This window comes from Rosa chinensis, chromosome 5, assembly GCF_002994745.2.
Source record: "Rosa chinensis cultivar Old Blush chromosome 5, RchiOBHm-V2, whole genome shotgun sequence".
Classification (NCBI taxonomy): Eukaryota; Viridiplantae; Streptophyta; class Magnoliopsida; order Rosales; family Rosaceae; genus Rosa; species Rosa chinensis.
The window spans coordinates 69,301,284-69,322,026 of record NC_037092.1 but is presented as its reverse complement, the minus strand read 5'-3'; the positions used below and the strand labels follow the sequence as shown (position 1 = coordinate 69,322,026).

General features: G+C 36.9%; 3 protein-coding genes and 2 long non-coding RNA genes across 21 annotated transcripts in view; 4 read left to right on the top strand and 1 right to left on the bottom strand.

Annotated features, from left to right (window-relative positions):
* Positions 1 to 884: 884 nt before the first annotated feature.
* Positions 885 to 1,471, top strand: LOC112165253 (histone H4). Its single transcript, XM_024301724.2, has one exon. It carries the CDS (start codon positions 984 to 986, stop codon positions 1,293 to 1,295), a length of 312 nt encoding a protein of 103 aa, XP_024157492.1. The 5' UTR covers positions 885 to 983; the 3' UTR covers positions 1,296 to 1,471.
* Positions 1,472 to 2,428: 957 nt separating this feature from the next.
* On the bottom strand, positions 2,429 to 13,430 carry LOC112165748. 12 transcript variants are annotated; one of them, XR_005799669.1, is made up of 11 exons: positions 13,416 to 13,430; positions 12,390 to 12,539; positions 12,044 to 12,109; positions 11,766 to 11,894; positions 10,601 to 10,763; positions 10,357 to 10,481; positions 9,435 to 9,551; positions 9,204 to 9,292; positions 9,027 to 9,114; positions 7,903 to 8,030; positions 2,429 to 3,010 (listed from the first exon to the last, which is right to left on the bottom strand). It is a non-coding gene; the product is annotated as an uncharacterized LOC112165748 (long non-coding RNA). The 12 variants fall into 12 exon arrangements; XR_005799672.1 differs by lacking the exon at positions 13,416 to 13,430 and having other exon boundaries at positions 10,601 to 10,644; positions 10,719 to 10,763; positions 12,390 to 13,257; XR_005799664.1 differs by lacking the exon at positions 13,416 to 13,430 and adding an exon at positions 12,266 to 12,311 and having other exon boundaries at positions 12,390 to 13,254.
* LOC112165747 (ACT domain-containing protein ACR9) lies at positions 2,827 to 6,600 on the top strand. Its single transcript, XM_024302387.2, has 6 exons — positions 2,827 to 3,013; positions 3,612 to 3,830; positions 3,935 to 4,040; positions 4,489 to 4,840; positions 5,784 to 6,068; positions 6,286 to 6,600. Exons 1-6 carry the CDS (start codon positions 2,860 to 2,862, stop codon positions 6,430 to 6,432), a joined length of 1,263 nt encoding a protein of 420 aa, XP_024158155.1. The 5' UTR covers positions 2,827 to 2,859; the 3' UTR covers positions 6,433 to 6,600.
* An 826-nt stretch (positions 13,431 to 14,256) lies between the features above and the next one.
* LOC121049441 lies at positions 14,257 to 15,342 on the top strand. The gene is made up of 2 exons (XR_005800233.1): positions 14,257 to 14,641; positions 15,054 to 15,342. It is a non-coding gene; the product is annotated as an uncharacterized LOC121049441 (long non-coding RNA).
* A 3,613-nt stretch (positions 15,343 to 18,955) lies between these two features.
* LOC112167065 overlaps positions 18,956 to 20,743 on the top strand; it is a 28,302-nt gene continuing 26,514 nt past the window's right edge. For 2 of the 6 annotated variants that reach the window (XM_040506816.1, XM_040506817.1), the window contains exons 1-2: positions 18,961 to 19,506; positions 19,900 to 20,005. In XM_040506816.1, coding sequence (XP_040362750.1) covers positions 19,426 to 19,506; positions 19,900 to 20,005 — 187 coding nt within the window. In that variant the 5' untranslated portion in view covers positions 18,961 to 19,425. Of the gene's footprint in view, positions 19,507 to 19,899; positions 20,006 to 20,743 lie in introns of all 6 variants that reach the window. The other 4 variants (XM_040506814.1, XM_040506815.1, XM_040506813.1 and 1 more) reach the window with 4 other exon arrangements.

The following is a 20,743-nucleotide window of genomic DNA, read 5'->3' as shown; positions in this document are numbered from 1 at the left end:
GCTCATTTGCCTCCACAAAAGGAGATTCCCCTTCTTTTCGCCTAGACTTTGGTACATATCGAAGGACTGGAGTTGTGAGTACCAGTACATCACTACATGGTTGGACAAGCCTTTGGCTCATGAGAGGGAAATAGGCAACGTGTGCCTCCTCAAAGAAATTTGCTACTAGGATAAACTCATTCACGTGCGCACTAGTGCATCCCTCCGACAAGCATTTGGCTAATGCAGCGATCAATTTGCTTGTAGAATGATGACATAAGTAAAAATAGTAAAATTGCTTTTTATAAAAAGAATAAGTGAAAATCACGATTAAATTATAACAAAAGTAGTTAAATAATTTAACAAAAATAAGATTATTGAAATAACCCTGATCACAAAAAGTTAATAAAATAAATCTTTTAACAATTTTTACAATTTTTTTTTCTTTTTGATATGAAGAGCTCATTTAGCTTGAACAAAATAACAACATGAGCTCTGTACCCAAAAGAGCAAAAAAAAAAAAAAAAAAAAAAAAACAAAGATGAGCTCATCCATAAAATCTTAAAATTTATTACCAGCCAAAAGGGTGCTTCTGTCATTCGACTACGCTGGCACGTGCCACGCTCTGATTGTTTTGGGAAACAAACTCATTTCAAATTTCAAAAAGCGAGTCCTTGTGTTTTTCCCAAACGCCGCCACAAAAACCACAATCCGTGGCAAACCTTAAACTCTACTTCCTACCGTACATTACCGCTAATATAAACGGTTCAGATTGCGCTACAACCCATGACGCGGATCGAGCCCCTAAGCCGTCGATAAGCACCCGCATCCAACGTCCATTATTAACTCCGCCTCGTTTCAAATTCCCAATTCCAATCTCAAATCCCTAATTCCCTTCGTATATAAAAGCCCACTCTCCCTCCCTCTCCTTCACAACAAAATCATCCCAACTCTAACATCTAAACCAAAATCAGATTTTCTCTCCTTCAAATTTTCCGGTGAAAATGTCAGGCCGCGGCAAGGGAGGCAAGGGTTTGGGCAAAGGAGGAGCCAAGCGTCACAGGAAGGTTCTGAGGGATAACATCCAGGGCATCACCAAGCCCGCCATTCGCCGTTTGGCTCGCAGAGGCGGCGTCAAGCGTATCTCCGGTCTCATCTACGAAGAGACCCGAGGTGTCCTCAAGATCTTCCTCGAGAACGTCATCCGTGACGCCGTTACCTACACCGAGCACGCCCGGAGGAAGACCGTCACCGCCATGGATGTCGTCTATGCTCTCAAGAGGCAAGGAAGGACCCTCTACGGGTTTGGGGGTTAATTTGGGGATTTTACTTGGTGGGTTTAGTTTAGGACTGGTTCTAGGTATTTTATGTTTAGATCTGGGTGGAATGAGTATTGGGTTGTTGAATTTGCTGTTCATGTAATTTGCAACCGTATTTTGAAGTAATGGAAGTTTAATTTCTGTATAAAACTTGCGTTTGGCTAGTTATTTTTCGTTTCGGTTTATGCTATTTTCTTCTGTTCCTTGAAAATTCTGAGAGTAAACCCTGAATTCTCAATTGGTTTTCTTTCTCATTGTTTGACTAGAACTGGGCCGCTAGCAAAACATTGAATTAGCTATTGGGTGTTCGAGTGAATCTTTTAGCAACTATATTATTTGAGTAAAATATTAAAATGTTAGCAGTTGATCTTATGGTATCGCTTAGACCCTAAATGTTTTTTGGCCTTACGTTTTGCGATGGACACAGCCTTATCCCTGAATTGACTGCAAATTTCGGTTGATGAATTACAACCTCTCATGTGAGTTGGCAGTTGGGTTCGTTTAGCATATTCCTAATTTTCTGGCAAATATGCCTAATCTCTACTAGATAAATTGAAAAGCTTCCAAATTATTCTTTTTTTTCTCTCTCTCCCCAAACAAGAGTATTTTCTGGGAGAGAAATACAGTTTGGAGCAACTTCCAGACACGTTACCTGAGAATTAGTATCATAACAATATACAAATTTGTACTTTAATCTATTTTGCATTAAAATGACATATTAGCAACTGAAATATATTCAGATCAATCGGAAAAAAAAAAAAAAAAAAAAAAACTGAAATATATTCAGATTTCAGAGTTGGAAGAAAAACGAATCAAATAGAGCGCGAAGTATGTGACTGTTTTCAGTTGTTTGTGCATCTTCTAGACATCTAAAATGACCATCACGAACTATCTTGGACAGAACTCTTGTATAGCTAGGATATGACATGAGTTGTGTGGAGTTGTTATGAGTTTCTGACTCGACTTGATAAAATTGTCTTTCTACAACACATTCTTGTAAAATGTCACGTTTATAAAATACTCAATTTTTTTTTTAACACAATCAAATGATGAATTATTTCCGACTTTGAATGACCATGCTCATAGAGGGAAAATGTTTTAGGCTTACGAGATGAGTGCGCTCCACAGCATTTTGACCAATCAAATTTCAGAATAGTAATATAAATCATCTTGAAGAAAATAGAATCACATAAATAAACCAAATTAAATCAACGTGTCGCAGATCACGGACACGTCGAAGTCCAGCAGGGGAGAGTCCTTATAATTTTGTCGTCTCTACGTAGAGACCGGCCGTATATACAGGAAGTTTCGAGTAATAATCATGTAGAAAATGGTAGCCGAGCTTTCTAGCTGAATCCCAAGGCCGGGGAGCTCCGCTACCGCAGCCATCCACCACGTGTAAAATGCTGAGGTGTATCTTCCTATGGTAGCAGACTCTCCAACTCTCGCTCAACGTCAAATCAAGTGCCCGCCTTAGCCTATACCCTCCTCTCCTCTCCTCTCATTCATCATTTCCTCTCTCACCTTTCAATTCACCGCAGACTTTCATTTTGATCGGAATATGGGAATCCCGAGCGACGACGTCGTTGTATTCCAGAAAGCTAAACGTCCTGGCGAGGCTTCCGTCATCACCGTTAATTGTCCGGATAAGACCGGCCTGGGATGTGATATTTGCAGGATCATCCTCGATTTTGGGCTCTGCATCAGAAAAGCTGGTAAAGCAAAATGTTCAGTTGCTTGTGATAGTTTTGGGGCTTCACATTTGACCCTTTTTATCTTTGACAAATTTGTATGTTTCTCTAACACATAACAATCATGCACCAGTTGTTTGAAACGTAGAGTAGAAGAAAGCTCATTCTATGATTATTTGCTAAGATCTGAGGGGAAAAGGAGAAAGCTAAGAAGATGTTTTGTGGGTTTTTTTTTTGGGTTGAGATGGGTTTTTAAGTACTTTTTGGGTTTCTTGATCACTATTGATGCAGGAACCAAATAGCAAGATAGGGAACCTTTTTTTTATTTTTTTTTCAATGGTTTTGGTATGCAGGTCCGTATTGTTGATTAATCTAGTAGCTGATTCATATTTCATCTTATCATGAATCCCGTTTATGCATAAATTCCATGTCATCTGCAAGATTAGGTGGTTTCTAAAATTTGGGAAATATTTGGTGACTCTAGTGTTGTAGGTAATTGTCTTTGTAGCTTGGAAATCAAATGGTCCGATGTCTGCTTTAGTTAGAGAATCTTCTATTGTTCAGGTTTATGCCTTTACTGACCTGATATATATTCTTTCCCTTTGATGAATTCTCGCTATAGATTTTTCAACTGATGGGATATGGTGCTACGTTGTATTATGGGTGGTTCCTCATTCTAACTCAACAACAGTGAAATGGTCGAATTTGGAGAACCAGCTCCTATCCGTGTGCCCGTCATGTTCTGTTCCGTATCACTTCTACCCCCAGACTACATGTTCCTCGCCCCCTGCAGTTTATCTATTGAAGTTTCTTTGCTCTGACCGTAATGGATTATTGCATGGTAAGGGAAATATTTCCCACTTCCTCTTCAGGAACGAATAATATTTTTGTTCATTTGTCTCCCTGTGGCTCTAGTCTCATGTTGTCTCAACTCCTTTGTCTTAGATGTCACTGAAATTCTGTCTGATCTTGAGCTTTCGATTCAAAGGGTGAAAGTGACAACAACACCAGATGACAGGGTCTTGGACCTGTTCTTCATAACAGATAACATGTGAGTTTTGCTTTGGTATTCGTTTTCTGTTTTTATATCTGAAAGTTTTCATAAATTCTGTATGATAATTTGCTTGGTTTCTCACATTTACATGGTTTCTAGATGGCAAATTGGCTAGACATCATAGGTTAGTCGCTTAGATACTTAGCTTGTCTATATGTAACAATATGGGACATGGTTTCTAATTTTACCTGCTTTCCTCTTTCTGTCTGAGCTGATATTGATTCCTAACTTGTAACTTTCCACTTTTCTCCACTGACTAAATTTTTTCCTGACCAATTGCTGAAGGATAAAATATCATTATCCTCAGAGACCAGGAATATAACTGGGATCTAGTCAAAAGTTATTGTCTTTGATTTGATATTCTTGGTAGTGTAATAAGTCAGTTAATGTAAAATCTTGATGCTATTGCATATAAAGATTCATATGGGCTAAATTCTCATTTCAGGGATCTTCTGCACACAAAGGAGCGGCAAGATAAGACATTGAAACAGTTGCAAGCCGTATTGGGTGAGTCGTGTACCAGTTGCGAACTTCAGTTGGTAGGTCCCGAGTATGATCCCCACCATGGCATTCCTTCTCTGTCTCCTGTAGTAGCTGAAGAGCTATTTAGGTGTGAGCTGTTGGATAAAGAAATCCGTTCTCAAGCACTTAGTCCTGATATGACGAAATTGAAGAACGCTAATGTAACAATAGACAACTCATTGAGCCCAGCACATACATTACTTCAGATCCACTGTGCTGATCACAAGGGTCTCTTGTATGACATTATGAGAACTTTGAAAGACAGCAACATCAAGGTAAAGATTCTTATATCATCTTTTTTCCAGACAACATCAGATCATATTTTAGTAACTAGGCTATTTTATTGTGTTAGTTTGGTCAGCACATGCCTGTCCTGGAATGGTAAAATTGCTGGCCACCTAATAAGATGAGTATGGTTAGCTGGTTTCCAAGGTCCTAGTTGACACAGGTTTCCCTAGATGGGAATGAGGTTGAATTCCGACCTCAACCCCAACAAGGGTGATAGAAGGGTTATATATGCATTTGTGTGTGTGTGGAAAGAATGTGAGTTGGTTGGAACTTCTACTTTATGGAAAATTAGGTTGCTCTGCGCGATAATTTGGTGTTAGGACCGAAATCTTCACTTTTGTTTTTGCATATTCCCTTGCAGCTCTGTCTTCCTTACACAAAGTGTCTTCCTTACACAAAGTATGCGTAAATCCTAAAGTGAAACAAAGTAAGAAACTATGGTGCTTGAAACTATAGAATTTACTCTGATATTGTTTAATTTGCAGAAAGCTGGAAACCCAATCCATTCCAAAGGGTCTTGTACGTAAATAATGGTTAATATATCAAGCTCCTTTTGTACGCCTATATATCTCTCTATACTCATTTCTTCTGACGTCATAGAGTTCAATCTCTGTTGTCAACGCTTGACCAATAGGAACTCGATGTTTGCTTTACTAATCCCTGGAATTTCTTTGTAGTGGCTTTCCCCATGCCTCTTATTTTGTTCTGTCGTAACACCACATGGAGAAAAACAAGTGTGTCATGCCATTATTCTTTGGCCATGCTTGATGACGCCATAAAATTAATTTTTGTTAGCCAGGAACATTATGACCGGTCTTATCCTTCATTTTCTTCCATGAATTCATCTAAAGATGTACATTACACTTGCCAGATTAGTAAGGTTTTGCAATTTTCTGATGCAAAATGCTTATCTTTTTTTTTTTGGTTCAGATAGCTTATGGTCGATTTTCTCCAACTACAAAAGGGTATCGGGATTTAGACCTTTTTATTCAGCAAAAGGATGGGAAAAAGATTCAGGATCCGGAGGCGCAGAGTGCATTGTGTTTGAGTTTGAAGGTGGAGATGCTTCACCCACTGCGTGTTATCATTGCAAACCGAGGGCCTGATACAGAATTGTTGGTTGCTAATCCAGTTGAACTATCTGGAAAGGGGCGACCACTAGTTTTCTATGATGTTACTTTGGCTCTAAAAGCACTGAGGATCTGCATTTTCTCGGTATGAATAGGCATCATTATACTAAAAGTGATTCATAAATTCATGAACATTATAGTAGAATAAGATAGGATGTAATGCAATCCAGTCTCATTCGTAGATTAAACACTGAAAACACATGTTCTATAGTGAATTGGTAACTCTAAGTCACACTGCACAATTTGGCTAAGTTAGAAGTGACTACTGAACAGTTTGAATGGCTTGTGGTCTTGTCTTTCAGGCTGAAATTGGAAGGATCTCAGCATCAGGTCGTGAATGGGAGGTGTATAGTTTTCTGTTGGAGGAGAATTCCAAATTTCAATTATCAAACATGGTTGCTAAGAATCAGATTGTAGATAGAGTTAGAAGAACACTGATGGGATGGTGAGTAGAATTATCATCTTTCTACCGAGTCTTAATGTATCTATGAGCTCTCTGTAGCTACCCTCCTGGTGGGGTTGAGGCTTAAAATCTCTGATGAATGACCTATGTTGAATTCTCTTGAAATGAACATTGTGTTTCGGTCCTGGCCGCAAGCATGCAGATTCCTGTTTCATATGTACAGAGCATTGCTTTTTTTTTTTTTTAAAGGGGGAGGGGGAAAGCAAATTTCTAGTCCTTGTTGATTAATTTGAAGAATTTTTGACCTAATTGTTTGATCAATTTCTTGCCCCTAAAGGGGAAGCCAAGTGAAACACGTGAAGTCCTCTTTGGTGTCTACCCACCAGTCCTTTTATGCAGAATATTTGATTATTAGGGAACTGCTGTATTAGTAATAAACTAGGAAGTTAGGCCCGCGCGTTGCCGCGGGAACTGATTGTTGATTGTTTGCGAGTGAAAGGAACGTTCATTAAGAGATTGTTATGTGTTAGAAGCTGTCAAAATAAATTATAGAAGAGTAAAGAAAGGTGGAAAGACACATGAGGAAAAATGTTAATGAAATTCATGAAACTTCATGAATTCAAGCTTTGTGAAATTCTAGTGTAAACTGGTTAATACCAAGAATCAAGTCAAATACAAATTCTCAAAACTTAGATCACGCTATAAAATTGAGCCCCTCTATATCATAAGCATTTCATCATAGCTTCAAATAAAGAGATATTGTTACAAAAAAGCACCACAATCCTATAAAGTTATTGTCTAGTACCTGATCAAAACCTAGACCCCAATGCTAGCATGCACATTACATTACAGATGACTACAAACCATTTTCAAAAGGAGAGGATAGCTCCAACAAATATGAAATGTGTCAATGGGGAGTGTCAGGTGCTGGTTCATTTGGGCTACCCGCAGTTCCTATGAATTTTTTTTTTCCAACATAAGGTGGATGAAAATAGATTTAAAGGACAATCTTTCATTTGGTTCAAAGTTTTGAAGTTCTCAAACATGATCATATTGATGATCATAGAAATTAAAAAAACACCAGAAGTCAAATAGTTATATCATCCTTCTTGACATATACCATCAACCAACAATTAATATCATGAAGGAAAAGAAATCAAAGATGAAAAATTAATCTACCCAGAAAAAACAAAGAGAACAAATAAATAGATAAACAAATGATCGATGATTATATATGTCATGTGCAAATCTGACCTAATCTGTAAATTATTACATGAACATTCTATCTCATTTTATGGTGAAGAAATAAGATTCCCAAGGCATGAAGAACATGATCTGAATCAGCAAATATCTAATTTGATGATTGAAAAACACACCAATACTATTGACCGACGGATTCATAGATACAGATCTGTATATATGAAATTTGGTGATCCTTTAACAAAAGAAAGAATGAAAAACACACGAAGGACCGTACCCAACAAAAGTGACCGAAAAATTTACATAAAGAAGTTACCTTTTATGCCGCCAAACTGTCTATGCCGATCAACAACCTCCCTCACTATCAATCTAAGCGACACGAAGAACCACAGCAAAGACCAAGACTGAACCGAACCGAACTTATTGTTTGGAAAGAAACATAACCTTAGCATGAACACAAAGAATCAATGTTTGTAAAAGAAAATGGCATGGTTATGCAAAAGCAATAGTAGAATCATCCTAAGTGAAAAGAAGGCATGTTTGTGAAAGAAACTACGTCAGACAACCATCATTGTCTTTTGTCTTTCTTTTGACAGTTTTGTGTACGGATTCACAATACTTCTGTCTGGGAACCACTTTAACGACAAAAACAAAAATTTAGAAACAATGACCCAGAGAGGTAGAAAGACACATATAGTTATGCTGATATCTACTACCAATTGTATCTTATCTGCTTAGCCAAATGAACGGAGAAGTAAACGATAAAGCAAATACTGCCTAATATCCCATTCAACTGATGAGAACAAAAAGCAGCTTAATCTAACCAAGGTGAGGCTTAGTTCTACAAATTTAATACAATTACTTCATCCACCTGAGGCAAGGCTTCTAATTTTCAGACATCAGAATGCTTTGGGAGTTACTACGTAACTTTCTATAGCCAGATACCCAATGAAAGTAAGATATGTTTTCTACACCATAAATGAATTATTGATCAATCGTAAATGAACTAACAAAAGCATTGACAAAAACGACAGCTTCCACCTTAGCAAAACTGACCCCAAAAAAAAAAAAAAAAATTTGAAGCTTAACTTTCTTTGAGGCAGGAATAAGCATTGCCAAACTTCTTTGTCAATACTCCGATTACTTTTTCAAACTCCCTACTTCTCTACTTTGTCTAGTCTCTCAGTTAATACTCCGATTACTCAAATCATATTAGACTTAAACTCAGATAGGACATCATGCCTGCATGAACTTTTCCTCATAACTCTTAGGGCTGAGATCAATTATAAGCAGTTATAAACCAACCTATTTTACATATTTCATCATTCTTTATTTTATTTTATTTCATTTCATTTAGGATTTTAAATAATCCAGTACAAACAAATAACCTTTTTGTAATCACATTTATGTAAATCTTCACTTGAACATGACTCTTATTACCTGTCAAACTCCAAACCATTTCCCATTCCCCTTCTTGGAGTTCCAATTCACCTATACTTTGATATAAGGAAATAAACTCCTTGATTACCTGCAGTATTAATATGGTAGCCAGAAACCATATCAGCAAGAAAAGTTGTTTTGACATACAAAGTACACATTTGGATTCACAAATATTACCTCTTTAACTCTTGTACCAGTGGACATGATTGACAATAGTCTTTGCCTAAGTTCAGCTCTCTCTTGCAGAACAAATGTTGTTCCCTGCACTACAAAGTTATTTGTCGATATTTTTAGCTAGGAGCAACTGAATTTTAGTTTTAAGTAACTATACATCACTACATGGTCGGATAAAATAAAGCAGTTAACAGTTAGAATATAGAGCGTGCTAGATATTCAAGTCACTATCACCTTATTTCTTCTTGAGATACGAAAATTGCCAGATTGGGACAGATATGTGGTATCCAACCAACCCTTTGCCTCATCTCCAAGTAGTGATGTATATTCGTTTTTGATTATTGCTTCTGCCTGTGCAAAAACAAAAAAATTTGAACATAAAGGAGAAGAAATACTCCAAATCTTTTATAAAATTTGCTTATCTTCTCCTTTAATGTTCAATAAAAAATGGTTAAAGTAACTCTTCTTATTTGAAAATGTTGGATTCTTTCCCTCTTTCCTCCCTCCACTTGCCTGCTCCTATTTTTTAAATTTAATATCATCACTCAGGCTTATAGTTATTCTCTCCTAATATCCTAATATCTAGTGTTTGATCATGCCCATCACACAGTATTCTGATCACACTATCTTTTGCCCAACTTGAGACTCCAAATGCAAATAAACCTTACAGCAGATAATGAAAATTTATAAGAATGTTTGATCATGCCCATCACACAGTATTCTGATCACACTATCTTTTGCCTAACTTGAGACTCCAAATGCAAATAAACCTTACAGCAGATAATGAAAATTTATAAGAAGATAAGCATATATTATACTGATCAGTAAGATGTAAGCTTACTTACATGCAGTCTCTAATTGTTACACACTTAACGGACACAAGACACAGACATAATAAACAAAACCGAATAAACACATCGAAAAAAAGCACTACCCTAATTTCAGGTGCTATCATAAATTTCTTGAAACTAATATATAGAAGATCGAAATCATAGAATGTATGCAGTCATGATACGACTAAGATTAATGCAGTCATCTGGAAAAAAAAAAAAAAAAGCACTACAGCTTCATATATTATTCATATAAACTATTGCATATTCCATTATTAACAATAACAATGACGCCATAAATAGAGATTAGAAATTGAGAATCAGACCCTTTACAGAGGAAAGGCTCATTCGTTGAGGGAAAAGTTCAATGCCAGTAAATAGTAATCACTCTCCAATCCATGGCTTCCTCGTTCACTCTTCAATTGCTCATATGATATATATGAGTTGAGCTCTGTGATATCATCGTACACCAAATACATTGAAAGTATTTATTCAGGTAAATGAAAAATGCTACAGTAAGCATTAATATTTATCAAGAAATCCGATGACTAAGGGAATGCAGCAACATACCTTGTCTGATATGTCATTAATGATATCATTCAGTTGAACTCAGTCTACGAAAAAATTGCATTGAGGTAAAACAATCGATATGATAATTTGCGGTCAACAGACTTTGCGGAATTATCACCTTCCGACATAGGTTGTTTTGCGATCTCACCAAATTTCTGAACCTCTGCATGAGTACACATAATTCAATTAACAAAAGGCACAGCAGAAACTTCTTCAAAAATTGAAGCAAACCAATTTTATCTACAGTTTTCACATTCAAGGCTCTAGTAAAGCATAAGCCACCACTTAATCTCACCACTACCATCAACATCTTGTCAACTAAATTTTCAGTCCTCAAGTTATAAATAGAGTAGACTAATTCAGTAACACGCAAACAGTTCAAATCATCATGCACACTCTAAACAAAACAAACAAACCGTTACGAACAAATGTCAAAACTTTGATCCAGACATTTACTTTTATGGCTCTATATCGACAGCAAACAACTAAAACACTAATCCTTGAGTAAATCAAAGACCCATCCACCATTCAAAAACAAACCTCACACTTATACCAGAAGATAAATAAGCTGATTCAACACAAAACAGTAGACAATCCCAGTAAAGGGCTCAAAATCAATACCAAATCAATCAAAGAATCAAACCCACACCCACAACAAAACTCCAAAGAAAACAAAAAAAAATATCAAACAACACCCATAAAATAAAATCACAGGAGAATCAAAGTGAGCTTCAAATTGTTAAACATTAGAAACATAGCTTGACATGTTTCCAATTAATCAGCCAAATTCCAAAGTGGAAGATAAACAAAATTGCTAAAACATAAAAATCCATATCAATTGAAAATCAATAACAACAAAAAAACCAAGCAAAAACCAAAGCATATAAGAAGTAACAAAAACAATAGAAGACAAAAACTTCCAAAACTGGAATCTTCATTGTTGCGAAACAGACTAAAAGCATGAATTAATGATGTAGCGAAACCAACTGAATAATCCACGAATCCAGCAAAAAAAGAATCAAAAGCTTGAATCAAAGAATTTGAATCAGACAGTTTCCAATGGTTAGAAATAGAGTAGAATTTTAGGTGGAGATAAATCATAAGTGTTTCATGATGAGATCAATGGTTATGATGTTATGCTAATTCTATCAACGTAAAATCTTACCAAGCTTTTGAGTGATCGTGATGTTGATGGGCGGTTTTGATGTCGGCCAAGAGGAAAGGCTGATGTTGATGGAGAGGCTTCTCGGAGTAGAAAAACAGTGGAGATGTTGGCTCCTTCAACATGTATAATCTGCAAATTAAAAACAAACAACAAACATAAAAAAATGGATTCAACTTATGAACAATTGAATAAAAAAGAAGAACATTGAAGGATGGAAACCATTTAAGGCTAATCACCATCGTCAGCAGAAAGGTTACATAATAAAGAAAAGCTCTTACCCATTTACATTACATCCAAGTGCTGAACTTGAAGTTGAGCTTCCCGCAAGTGAAGTTCGTCCAACCCTGTACCCAGAAAATAAAGGCAACCAAATAATAAAGGACAAAGCACCAAAATAATAAACCGAAAATACAAATTGGTAAAAGAGAAAAAGAGGAGCACAGTTTCCCCACTTTTACAGAATCATCATAATTAATATATGATGGTGGATTCTAGCTCACCTGGCCATTGCATAAATCCTTTGTGAAGCAAGAACGACAATTCTTCCTTAATATCAGATTTCCACTTTAGTTTTAATTAAACCCAGTAACGAATTGAATTCAAACCAAGAATTAGAAGGATTACCTTTCTTGGTAAGCAGTTGTTCCAAATTGATGTATAGAAGTCAAAATCGCAATGACCAACATGAAAAAGACTAAGGCTTTAAGAAAAGAACGAAGTAAATCTTTATGGGCAGACCTTTCTTGAAGAAAAGCCAGAGCAGATTTGTCATACCTGTAAAATTTGAAGATGATGTTCAGAAATTGTTTGTCTGGTTGTTCTAAATATCAAGGCAAACACAACAAAGTAATATGCGTATAAACCCCCAAATCAAAACTTTCCAATTCAAATCCAATACATATCTCACATCAGAATGAGAGAACAATTCAAAATTGAATCAACAAAATCAAGGTTCAAAAAAAAAAAAAAAAAACTAATTTGTTATGCAAAGGACACGGTCAAAGAATCTTCTCATGTCATTCATAATCTCATATTGAAGAAAATCTTGTCAGTAGTCTCCAGTAATTATCTCTTGGCCAATTAAAGGAGTTCTTTCTGCCGACCATGGGAAGAATAATGCACCAGATAACGGTTAGTGACCTCCTGAAAAGTCCTCGTCTTACACCCAAAGTAGGGAGGTCATCGACAGCGGGTTGGTTATGTCATACGTGTAATATTCACTATCCTTGATTCCTTGACGACTATGGGTCAGGAAGATGATGATTTGATGACTGGTCTTAAAGATCAGATGAGGGTGCTTGTGCATACTGGGAATTTCTTGGCAGGTCTCAGATGTGTCATAAAAGAATCAGATTGTTGATAGGGTTAGAAAGATGATAATTCTACTCACCATCCCATCAGTGTTCTTCTAACTCTATCTACAATCTCATTCTTAGCAACAACATGTTTGCATGAGGTTTGGTTCATAAAAGAAGCTAATTGCCATAAAAGGAAAAATAACACTGATGTGTCCTACACAATTTATAGAATACATTTTAATAAATTAATTTTATTATGTAAACAAAAACAAATAAAAAATAAAAAATTAGAAATATTGTTAGAGCATACTTTCTAAGAAAAAGGTTTATAAAAGTGCGTTTTAGTATTTACTATGTAAGCAAGCTTAATCTCCCAACGTAGATGCACGCATCTGAAATCTTTTAAATATGCTTGCCACAAACTGGTCGGAGTTAGAATTCAAACACTAGACATAAGAGTCTATGCTAGGCCGCTCGAACGATCTTATCACACCAAGTAGTTAACTTGAGTATCTAGGTTTTATCAAAAGTTGCAAAATAAATGCTTAAAATAATCGATCGCCGAATTCATTTTCTATCTACTAGTCCCTTAACATGTGCTCTGCACATGTCAATTGGCTTTTATTTTAATTTTTTTTTTAAATTAAAAAAGTTATAGCAATTTCTGTTCCTGATTTTGGAGAAGCTTCTCCTATTTTCATGGGAGGTATTGCAATTTTTTCAAATACGATATAGTCTATTGACTATCATATCCTCATATAAAAATAATTTGTTTATTAGTATTTATATTATGTGAGGGTATATATGATACTTCAAAAATTTAACTATTTCATCAAGAATTGGCTTAATTATATAAGATATTATATAAGATATATTTTTTATTCTTTTTACTCGTCTATTTAAGTAATTTTTTTTTTTAAGAAGAGTCTATTTAAGTAATTATTTTGGATGCAAGAGCCGACAACTAGAATCGGGCATGCGGTAACCTTTTTGGACACGTGGAGCTCACCCGCAAGACACACTTTGCATAGGAGGGTATCTGATTTAAATCCAAATCTCCCTAAGATTATCCGCAAATCAATCCAAAAGAACAAAAGAAAAAGGAAAATAGAAATAGGAGTGAGAGAAAACGTGTAGTGTAACCGTGCAGTCCTCCATTTGAAGAAGCCACATTTCTTCACAGGCTCCACCCGTCATCTCATTGCTTCCCTCCCACGCCACATCACCAATCTCAATTATTTATTTATCAAATCACCGATTAGTTTATTACTAATTTTCGTTTTGGTAAAGACCAAACCAAAGGCACCAAAGCAACGCCCCACTCTCTCTCTCTCGCTCCTCGCATTTCAATAATTCATTCCACCACCAGAAGAAGAAGACCGGAGCCGCGAAAGGCCGCGTTTGGATCGAGCTTCAGCGACTTTTGGATTCTAATGCGCTTAAGTTGATGATCTCGACGAGGAGGAGGAGGAGGAGGTCTGTATCGTAATCATCAGAATGCCGCAAGCTTCTTTCACGCCTCGAAGCTCTGCCTATCTCGATGCTCTCACCCAAGAAATCGAGAAGAAACTCCAGCGGGTTCGTTTGTTATTTTTCTTTTTCTTTTTAACTGAGATTTTAACTCTTCGATTCTTTTTGTTTGGTTTAGTTACTGAAAATGTTGGGAAGAATCGAGTAACCGAACTATAGTAAGATTTTTTTTTTTTTTTTTTTTTATCTCGAAAGTTATCTGGTGAAGTTAATATACAGTTTTTAATATTGGATACTAGAATACGTAATCCAATTTTTTTTTTTTTTAAATTATTTTTCTGTAAAGGAAGCAAACGGAGAATTTGTTGTAGTTATGGAATTGCTTGATTTGGCATTGTGAAAATAACTGGATTGCGTTTAGTTGTCAGGATTTAAGAGATTGTTTATTTGATTGCTTTCACAAGAAAAGCGCCTCAGAAATGCTGACCTAACTTGGTAGAGAGAGATTCATTTGTTGCAGGCCCTAGCTTCTCCCTCACTGCGCCGCAACTTGTTGCAGGAGTTGTTTACTGACATTGCCTTAGAGATTGATGAGCGGGCCAAAGGTCAGCTAACACTTAATATTGCTTTTGATGGATTGGGAAGACTAAATTGATACTCTGGGAGAAACTGTGTGTCGACTTTACACCAAAGTTTGTTTGATTTGAACTTTTCTGCATCTCGATTTGACATTGTTTCGAGTATGATTGGACTTGTTAAAAGTTTGGAGTATCTTAAGAGAAATTTAGGTGCTCAGGGTTTCCAACTAATTGTTTGGTGTGGATGATCAGATTTGAAATTGGCTGGAAACTAATTATTTGGTAGAACATTTTGTTTGCCGCATAAATTATGAGATACTAAAAGAACATGGCTGTGCACCTAGGGAATAGCTGTCACATGGGTCTGCCCCATCCCTAGGTCCTAAGAATATCAATTATGGTGCTTGTAACCACCATAATAATTCAACCCTTGTAGTGAATATTTGTTTGGCCCTGTTCATAGGCCCTGTTCATAAAAGTGCGTTTTAGTATTTACTGACAGGACCCGCCCCGGATTTCACCCTGAAATCTGAAGAGGCCCTGCGGGGCCCACTTTAGAAGAAATTCTACCAAAAATTTGACAGAACTTCCCCTAAAAATGGACAACCCAAAACCTGTAGAAAAACATCCACACTTCTAAATCATCAATCCTTATTCTCCTGGAGCCACCCTGCTCCCTATATCACAACATCTCACATCTCTCATTTCATAAACAATTCTGAATTTAAGAATATTAATCTCATAGGTTATCAGAGCAATCTAATGTACAGGCGAACAAGAGAATAGAAAGCAAGATAAATGACCGATGCTTTTATAATGCGGAAGCTATGACAGCTATGGCTCAACCCCAAGTACGCTCGACCCCAAGCTAAACTTGCCTGCAAACTGGGCAGTTAAAACCGAAGGGCCCAGGGGAAAACATTTAAAATCCGTTAGAGTGAGTGGACGAAAAATAAGTACTTTCAAATGTATAAGTAAAACTTAATGCTTTCCCAAGTTATTCTCTAAAATCTCGCATGCAGTAACAATCTTGAAAACACTCTTAAAATCTCATCCCCAATCCTTATAAAAACATCCTTTTTATGAGGCTCGTTTGATGACTAGAAAGGACTGCTGTATAGTCATCTCATGCCATCTAGGAGGGACTGCCACCCAGATGACCCATCGGAAGGGACTGCCAACCGGAATAGGAGGCGGTGGATAGAAGGGACTGCCAACTAGCCACAAGCAGTAGACGGGACTGCCGACTAACCACAGGTAGTAGACGGGACTGCCGACTAACAACCTCATGTCATCTGGAAGGGACTGCCAACCAGGTGACGCATCGGATGGGACTGCCAACCGGGCTGTAGTCTGGAAGGGACTGCCAACCGGGCTATTACCTAGAAGGGACTGCCAACTAGGTGAGATACGCATGCGCCAAAACTGGCCTCCTTAATAAACTGAATAGCCTCCTCAAGAAACTGAAAATAACCTCAAAATCTCAATAAATCCTCGAAAGCATAAAATCAAATACTCTGTAAATCAATAAATGCTTTTGGAAAGAAAACTCAATCTAACTTCAAAGCTAATAAGTACGGAGCTCAAAGCTCAATAAATCTCGATAAATCAATCATGCTCAAACATTCGATGAAACATTCGTACTCGTGAATCCTCATAAAAACCGATATTCGAAATCCAAAATTCTCATAATATTTTCTGAATCAGTCACTTCCCGAAAATCATTCCTCAACTCAATAACTCATGAATGACTATCTCAAAAATCTACTAAAAGCCCTCGGGAAGGAATTTCAATACTAATCTCGTAATTCATAAATAAATCTCGATAAACTAAATCTCATAAAACCATAAAACTCAATAATTCAAATTATAAATTAAATCTCAATCGGAAAATACTAATATGCTGCATGCACAATTAATTTAAAATAAATGTCCACTCACAGTACTATTTAGGCGACCATGCATACCAGTTCCTTCGTCGAGCAATAGCTCGGTACGTCGCCCTGTACACAATTAGAATTCGCGAATAACAATCCGGAAATTAAATACAATTCCCCCATCAAATCCTCATAAATCAACATTTTCATTTCTACTCCAATTTAACCCAAACTTCACCATTAGTACCAATTCATTAATTGAAGGTTTCTATGGCAAAACTGAGAGAAATCCGATAGTGGAATTTCTCATAAACCAATAACCAAACTATTGAACTTCAGAAATTCTGATTAATATCCAAACCTCCTCCAATTTCCACCAAACACATATCCATAAATTCATAACAATATATACTAGTCAATAGACCAAAACAACTCACCAGGATAGGCCGGACGCGCCCTCACGCGCCGCCACAGGCAACTGCGCCTGGCCCACGAGCCGCCGGTCAACCACCATATCTGGCTACCAAATTTTACCAGCATCAACAACTCAATATTCTAAGAATCTTTCATAACTGTGGCCAAGTCAGAAAATACCTCTAAGTGGCCGAACAATTAAGCAAACCGAAGTAAAATAAAATTTTCTAATTATGCTTTCTTCCTCCACGCTGCAAATCGCTTCAAGATATTTGGGGAGCTTCAAGTACGCCTCATGACGCTTCTAAAAAGCCTGACTTTGTCGCCAGAGGTGGCCGGAATTTAGGTCAACGGTCACCTGCTACAGTAAACTTCAAGGACCCGATACGTCGTTTTCCGGCCAAGCCGCCGTGAGGCACCACCGTAGGGGCCAAGAGGAGGTCAAGACGAGTCCGTAGCCACCGATTTGACACTTTTTGGTGGACGGAAAGAGAAAGCAACCGGAGTTGCAGAGGAGAGAGAGAAAATGCGCAGAGGAGAAAGAGAGAGCGTGCGGGAGGAGAGAGAAGGAGAAAAGAAAGTTACCTGACCCAACAGTAAAAATTTCAAATATATACTACTTATTGTGAACAGTAACTTTTACATTTTCCCTTATAACTTCCACATACGAGCTCCGATTTTTACGTACCACATATGCACGCGCTCGGTGTAACGTCCTCTACAACTTTCATGAAGGAAACTTTCTCAAATTTTGACCCGAACAAAAAGTCAACTTTTAGGGCCCCCTAAAAGCATTGAAACGACAGTAAAAGTGAAAGTAAAAGTTGTTTATCGTCCAAATGACTAGTAAACCGGTGAATTCGGGTTCGGGACATCACATTTACTATGTAAGCAAGCTTAATCTCCCAACGTAGATGCACGCATCTGAAATCTTTTAAATATGCTTGCCACAAACTGGTCGGAGTTAGAATTCAAACACTAGACATAAGAGTCTATGCTAGGCCGCTCGAACGATCTTATCACACCAAGTAGTTAACTTGAGTATCTAGGTTTTATCAAAAGTTGCAAAATAAATGCTTAAAATAATCGATCGCCGAATTCATTTTCTATCTACTAGTCCCTTAACATGTGTTCTGCACATGTCAATTGATTTTTATTTTAAATTTTTTTTTTTAAATTAAAAAAGTTATAGCAATTTCTGTTCCTGATTTTGGAGAAGCTTCTCCTATTTTCATGGGAGGTATTGCAATTTTTTCAAATACGATATAGTCTATTGACTATCATATCCTCATATAAAAATAATTTATTTATTAGTATTTATATTATGTGAGGGCATATATGATACTTCAAAAATTTAACAATTTCCTCAAGAATTAGCTTAATTATATAAGATATTATATAAGATATATTTTTTATTCTTTTTACTCGTCTATTTAAGTAATTTTTTTTTTCAAGAAGTGTCTATTTAAGTAATTATTTTGGATGCAAGAGCCGACAACTAGAATCGGGCATGCGGTAACCTTTTTGGACACGTGGAACTCACCCGCAAGACACACTTTGCATAGGAGGGGATCTGATTTAAATCCAAATCTCCCTAAGATTATCCGCAAATCAATCCAAAAGAAAAAGGAAAATAGAAAAAGGAGTGAGAGAAAACGTGTAGTGTAACCGTGCAGTCCTCCATTTGAAGAAGCCACATTTCTTCACAGGCTCCACCCGTCAGCTCATTGCTTCCCTTCCACGCCACATCACCAATCTCAATTATTTATTTATCAAATCACCGATTAGTTTATTACTAATTTTCGTTTTGGTAAAGACCAAACCAAAGGCACCAAAGCAACGCCCCACTCTCTCTCTCTCGCTCCTCGCATTTCAATAATTCATTCCACCACCAGAAGAAGAAGACCGGAGCCGCGAAAGGCCGCGTTTGGATCGAGCTTCAGCGACTTTTGGATTCTAATGCGCTTAAGTTGATGATCTCGACGAGGAGGAGGAGGAGGAGGTCTGTATCGTAATCATCAGAATGCCGCAAGCTTCTTTCACGCCTCGAAGCTCTGCCTATCTCGATGCTCTCACCCAAGAAATCGAGAAGAAACTCCAGCGGGTTCGTTTGTTATTTTTCTTTTTCTTTTTTAACTGAGATTTTAACTCTTCGATTCTTTTTGTTTGGTTTAGTTACTGAAAATGTAGGGAAGAATCGAGTAACCGAACTATAGTAAGATTTTTTTTTTTTTTTTTTTTTTATCTCGAAAGTTATCTGGTGAAGTTAATATACAGTTTTTAATATTGGATACTAGAATACGTAATCCAATTTTTTTTTTTTTTAAATTATTTTTCTGTAAAGGAAGCAAACGGAGAATTTGTTGTAGTTATGGAATTGCTTGATTTGGCATTGTGAAAATAACTGGATTGCGTTTAGTTGTCAGGATTTAAGAGATTGTTTATTTGATTGCTTTCACAAGAAAAGCGCCTCAGAAATGCTGACCTAACTTGGTAGAGAGAGATTCATTTGTTGCAGGCCCTAGCTTCTCCCTCACTGCGCCGCAACTTGTTGCAGGAGTTGTTTACTGACATTGCCTTAGAGATTGATGAGCGGGCCAAAGGTCAGCTAACACTTAATATTGCTTTTGATGGATTGGGAAGACTAAATTGATACTCTGGGAGAAACTGTGTGTCGACTTTACACCAAAGTTTGTTTGATTTGAACTTTTCTGCATCTCGATTTGACATTGTTTCGAGTATGATTGGACTTGTTAAAAGTTTGGAGTATCTTAAGAGAAATTTAGGTGCTCAGGGTTTCCAACTAATTGTTTGGTGTGGATGATCAGATTTGAAATTGGCTGGAAACTAATTATTTGGTAGAACATTTTGTTTGCCGCATAAATTATGAGATACTAAAAGAACATGGCTGTGCACCTAGGGAATAGCTGTCACATGGGTCTGCCCCATCCCTAGGTCCTAAGAATATCAATTATGGTGCTTGTAACCACCATAATAATTCAACCCTTGTAGTGAATATTTGTTTGGCCCTGTTCATAGGCCATTGATTCACCACTTGCCCATAACAAGAACGGTTAATTAGAAATTCTTATATAGATAACTAAAAAAAAATTATATATCCTCACACATCGGCACTGCACAGATTTTATTGTAATATCAGTAACATTAAAGTAACTGCTTAAAGGGGCAAACTGCATAAATTCTACATCCCTTTGCGACTATAAGTGCCTTGGAGGCATATTGACTATTCAGTCATTAGTGTGGTCTAGTTGTTGATTATGGAAATTTGATTGCTGCATTCATCTCCTAACGTCCAGAGTCTTACAATTTTTTAGGATTTC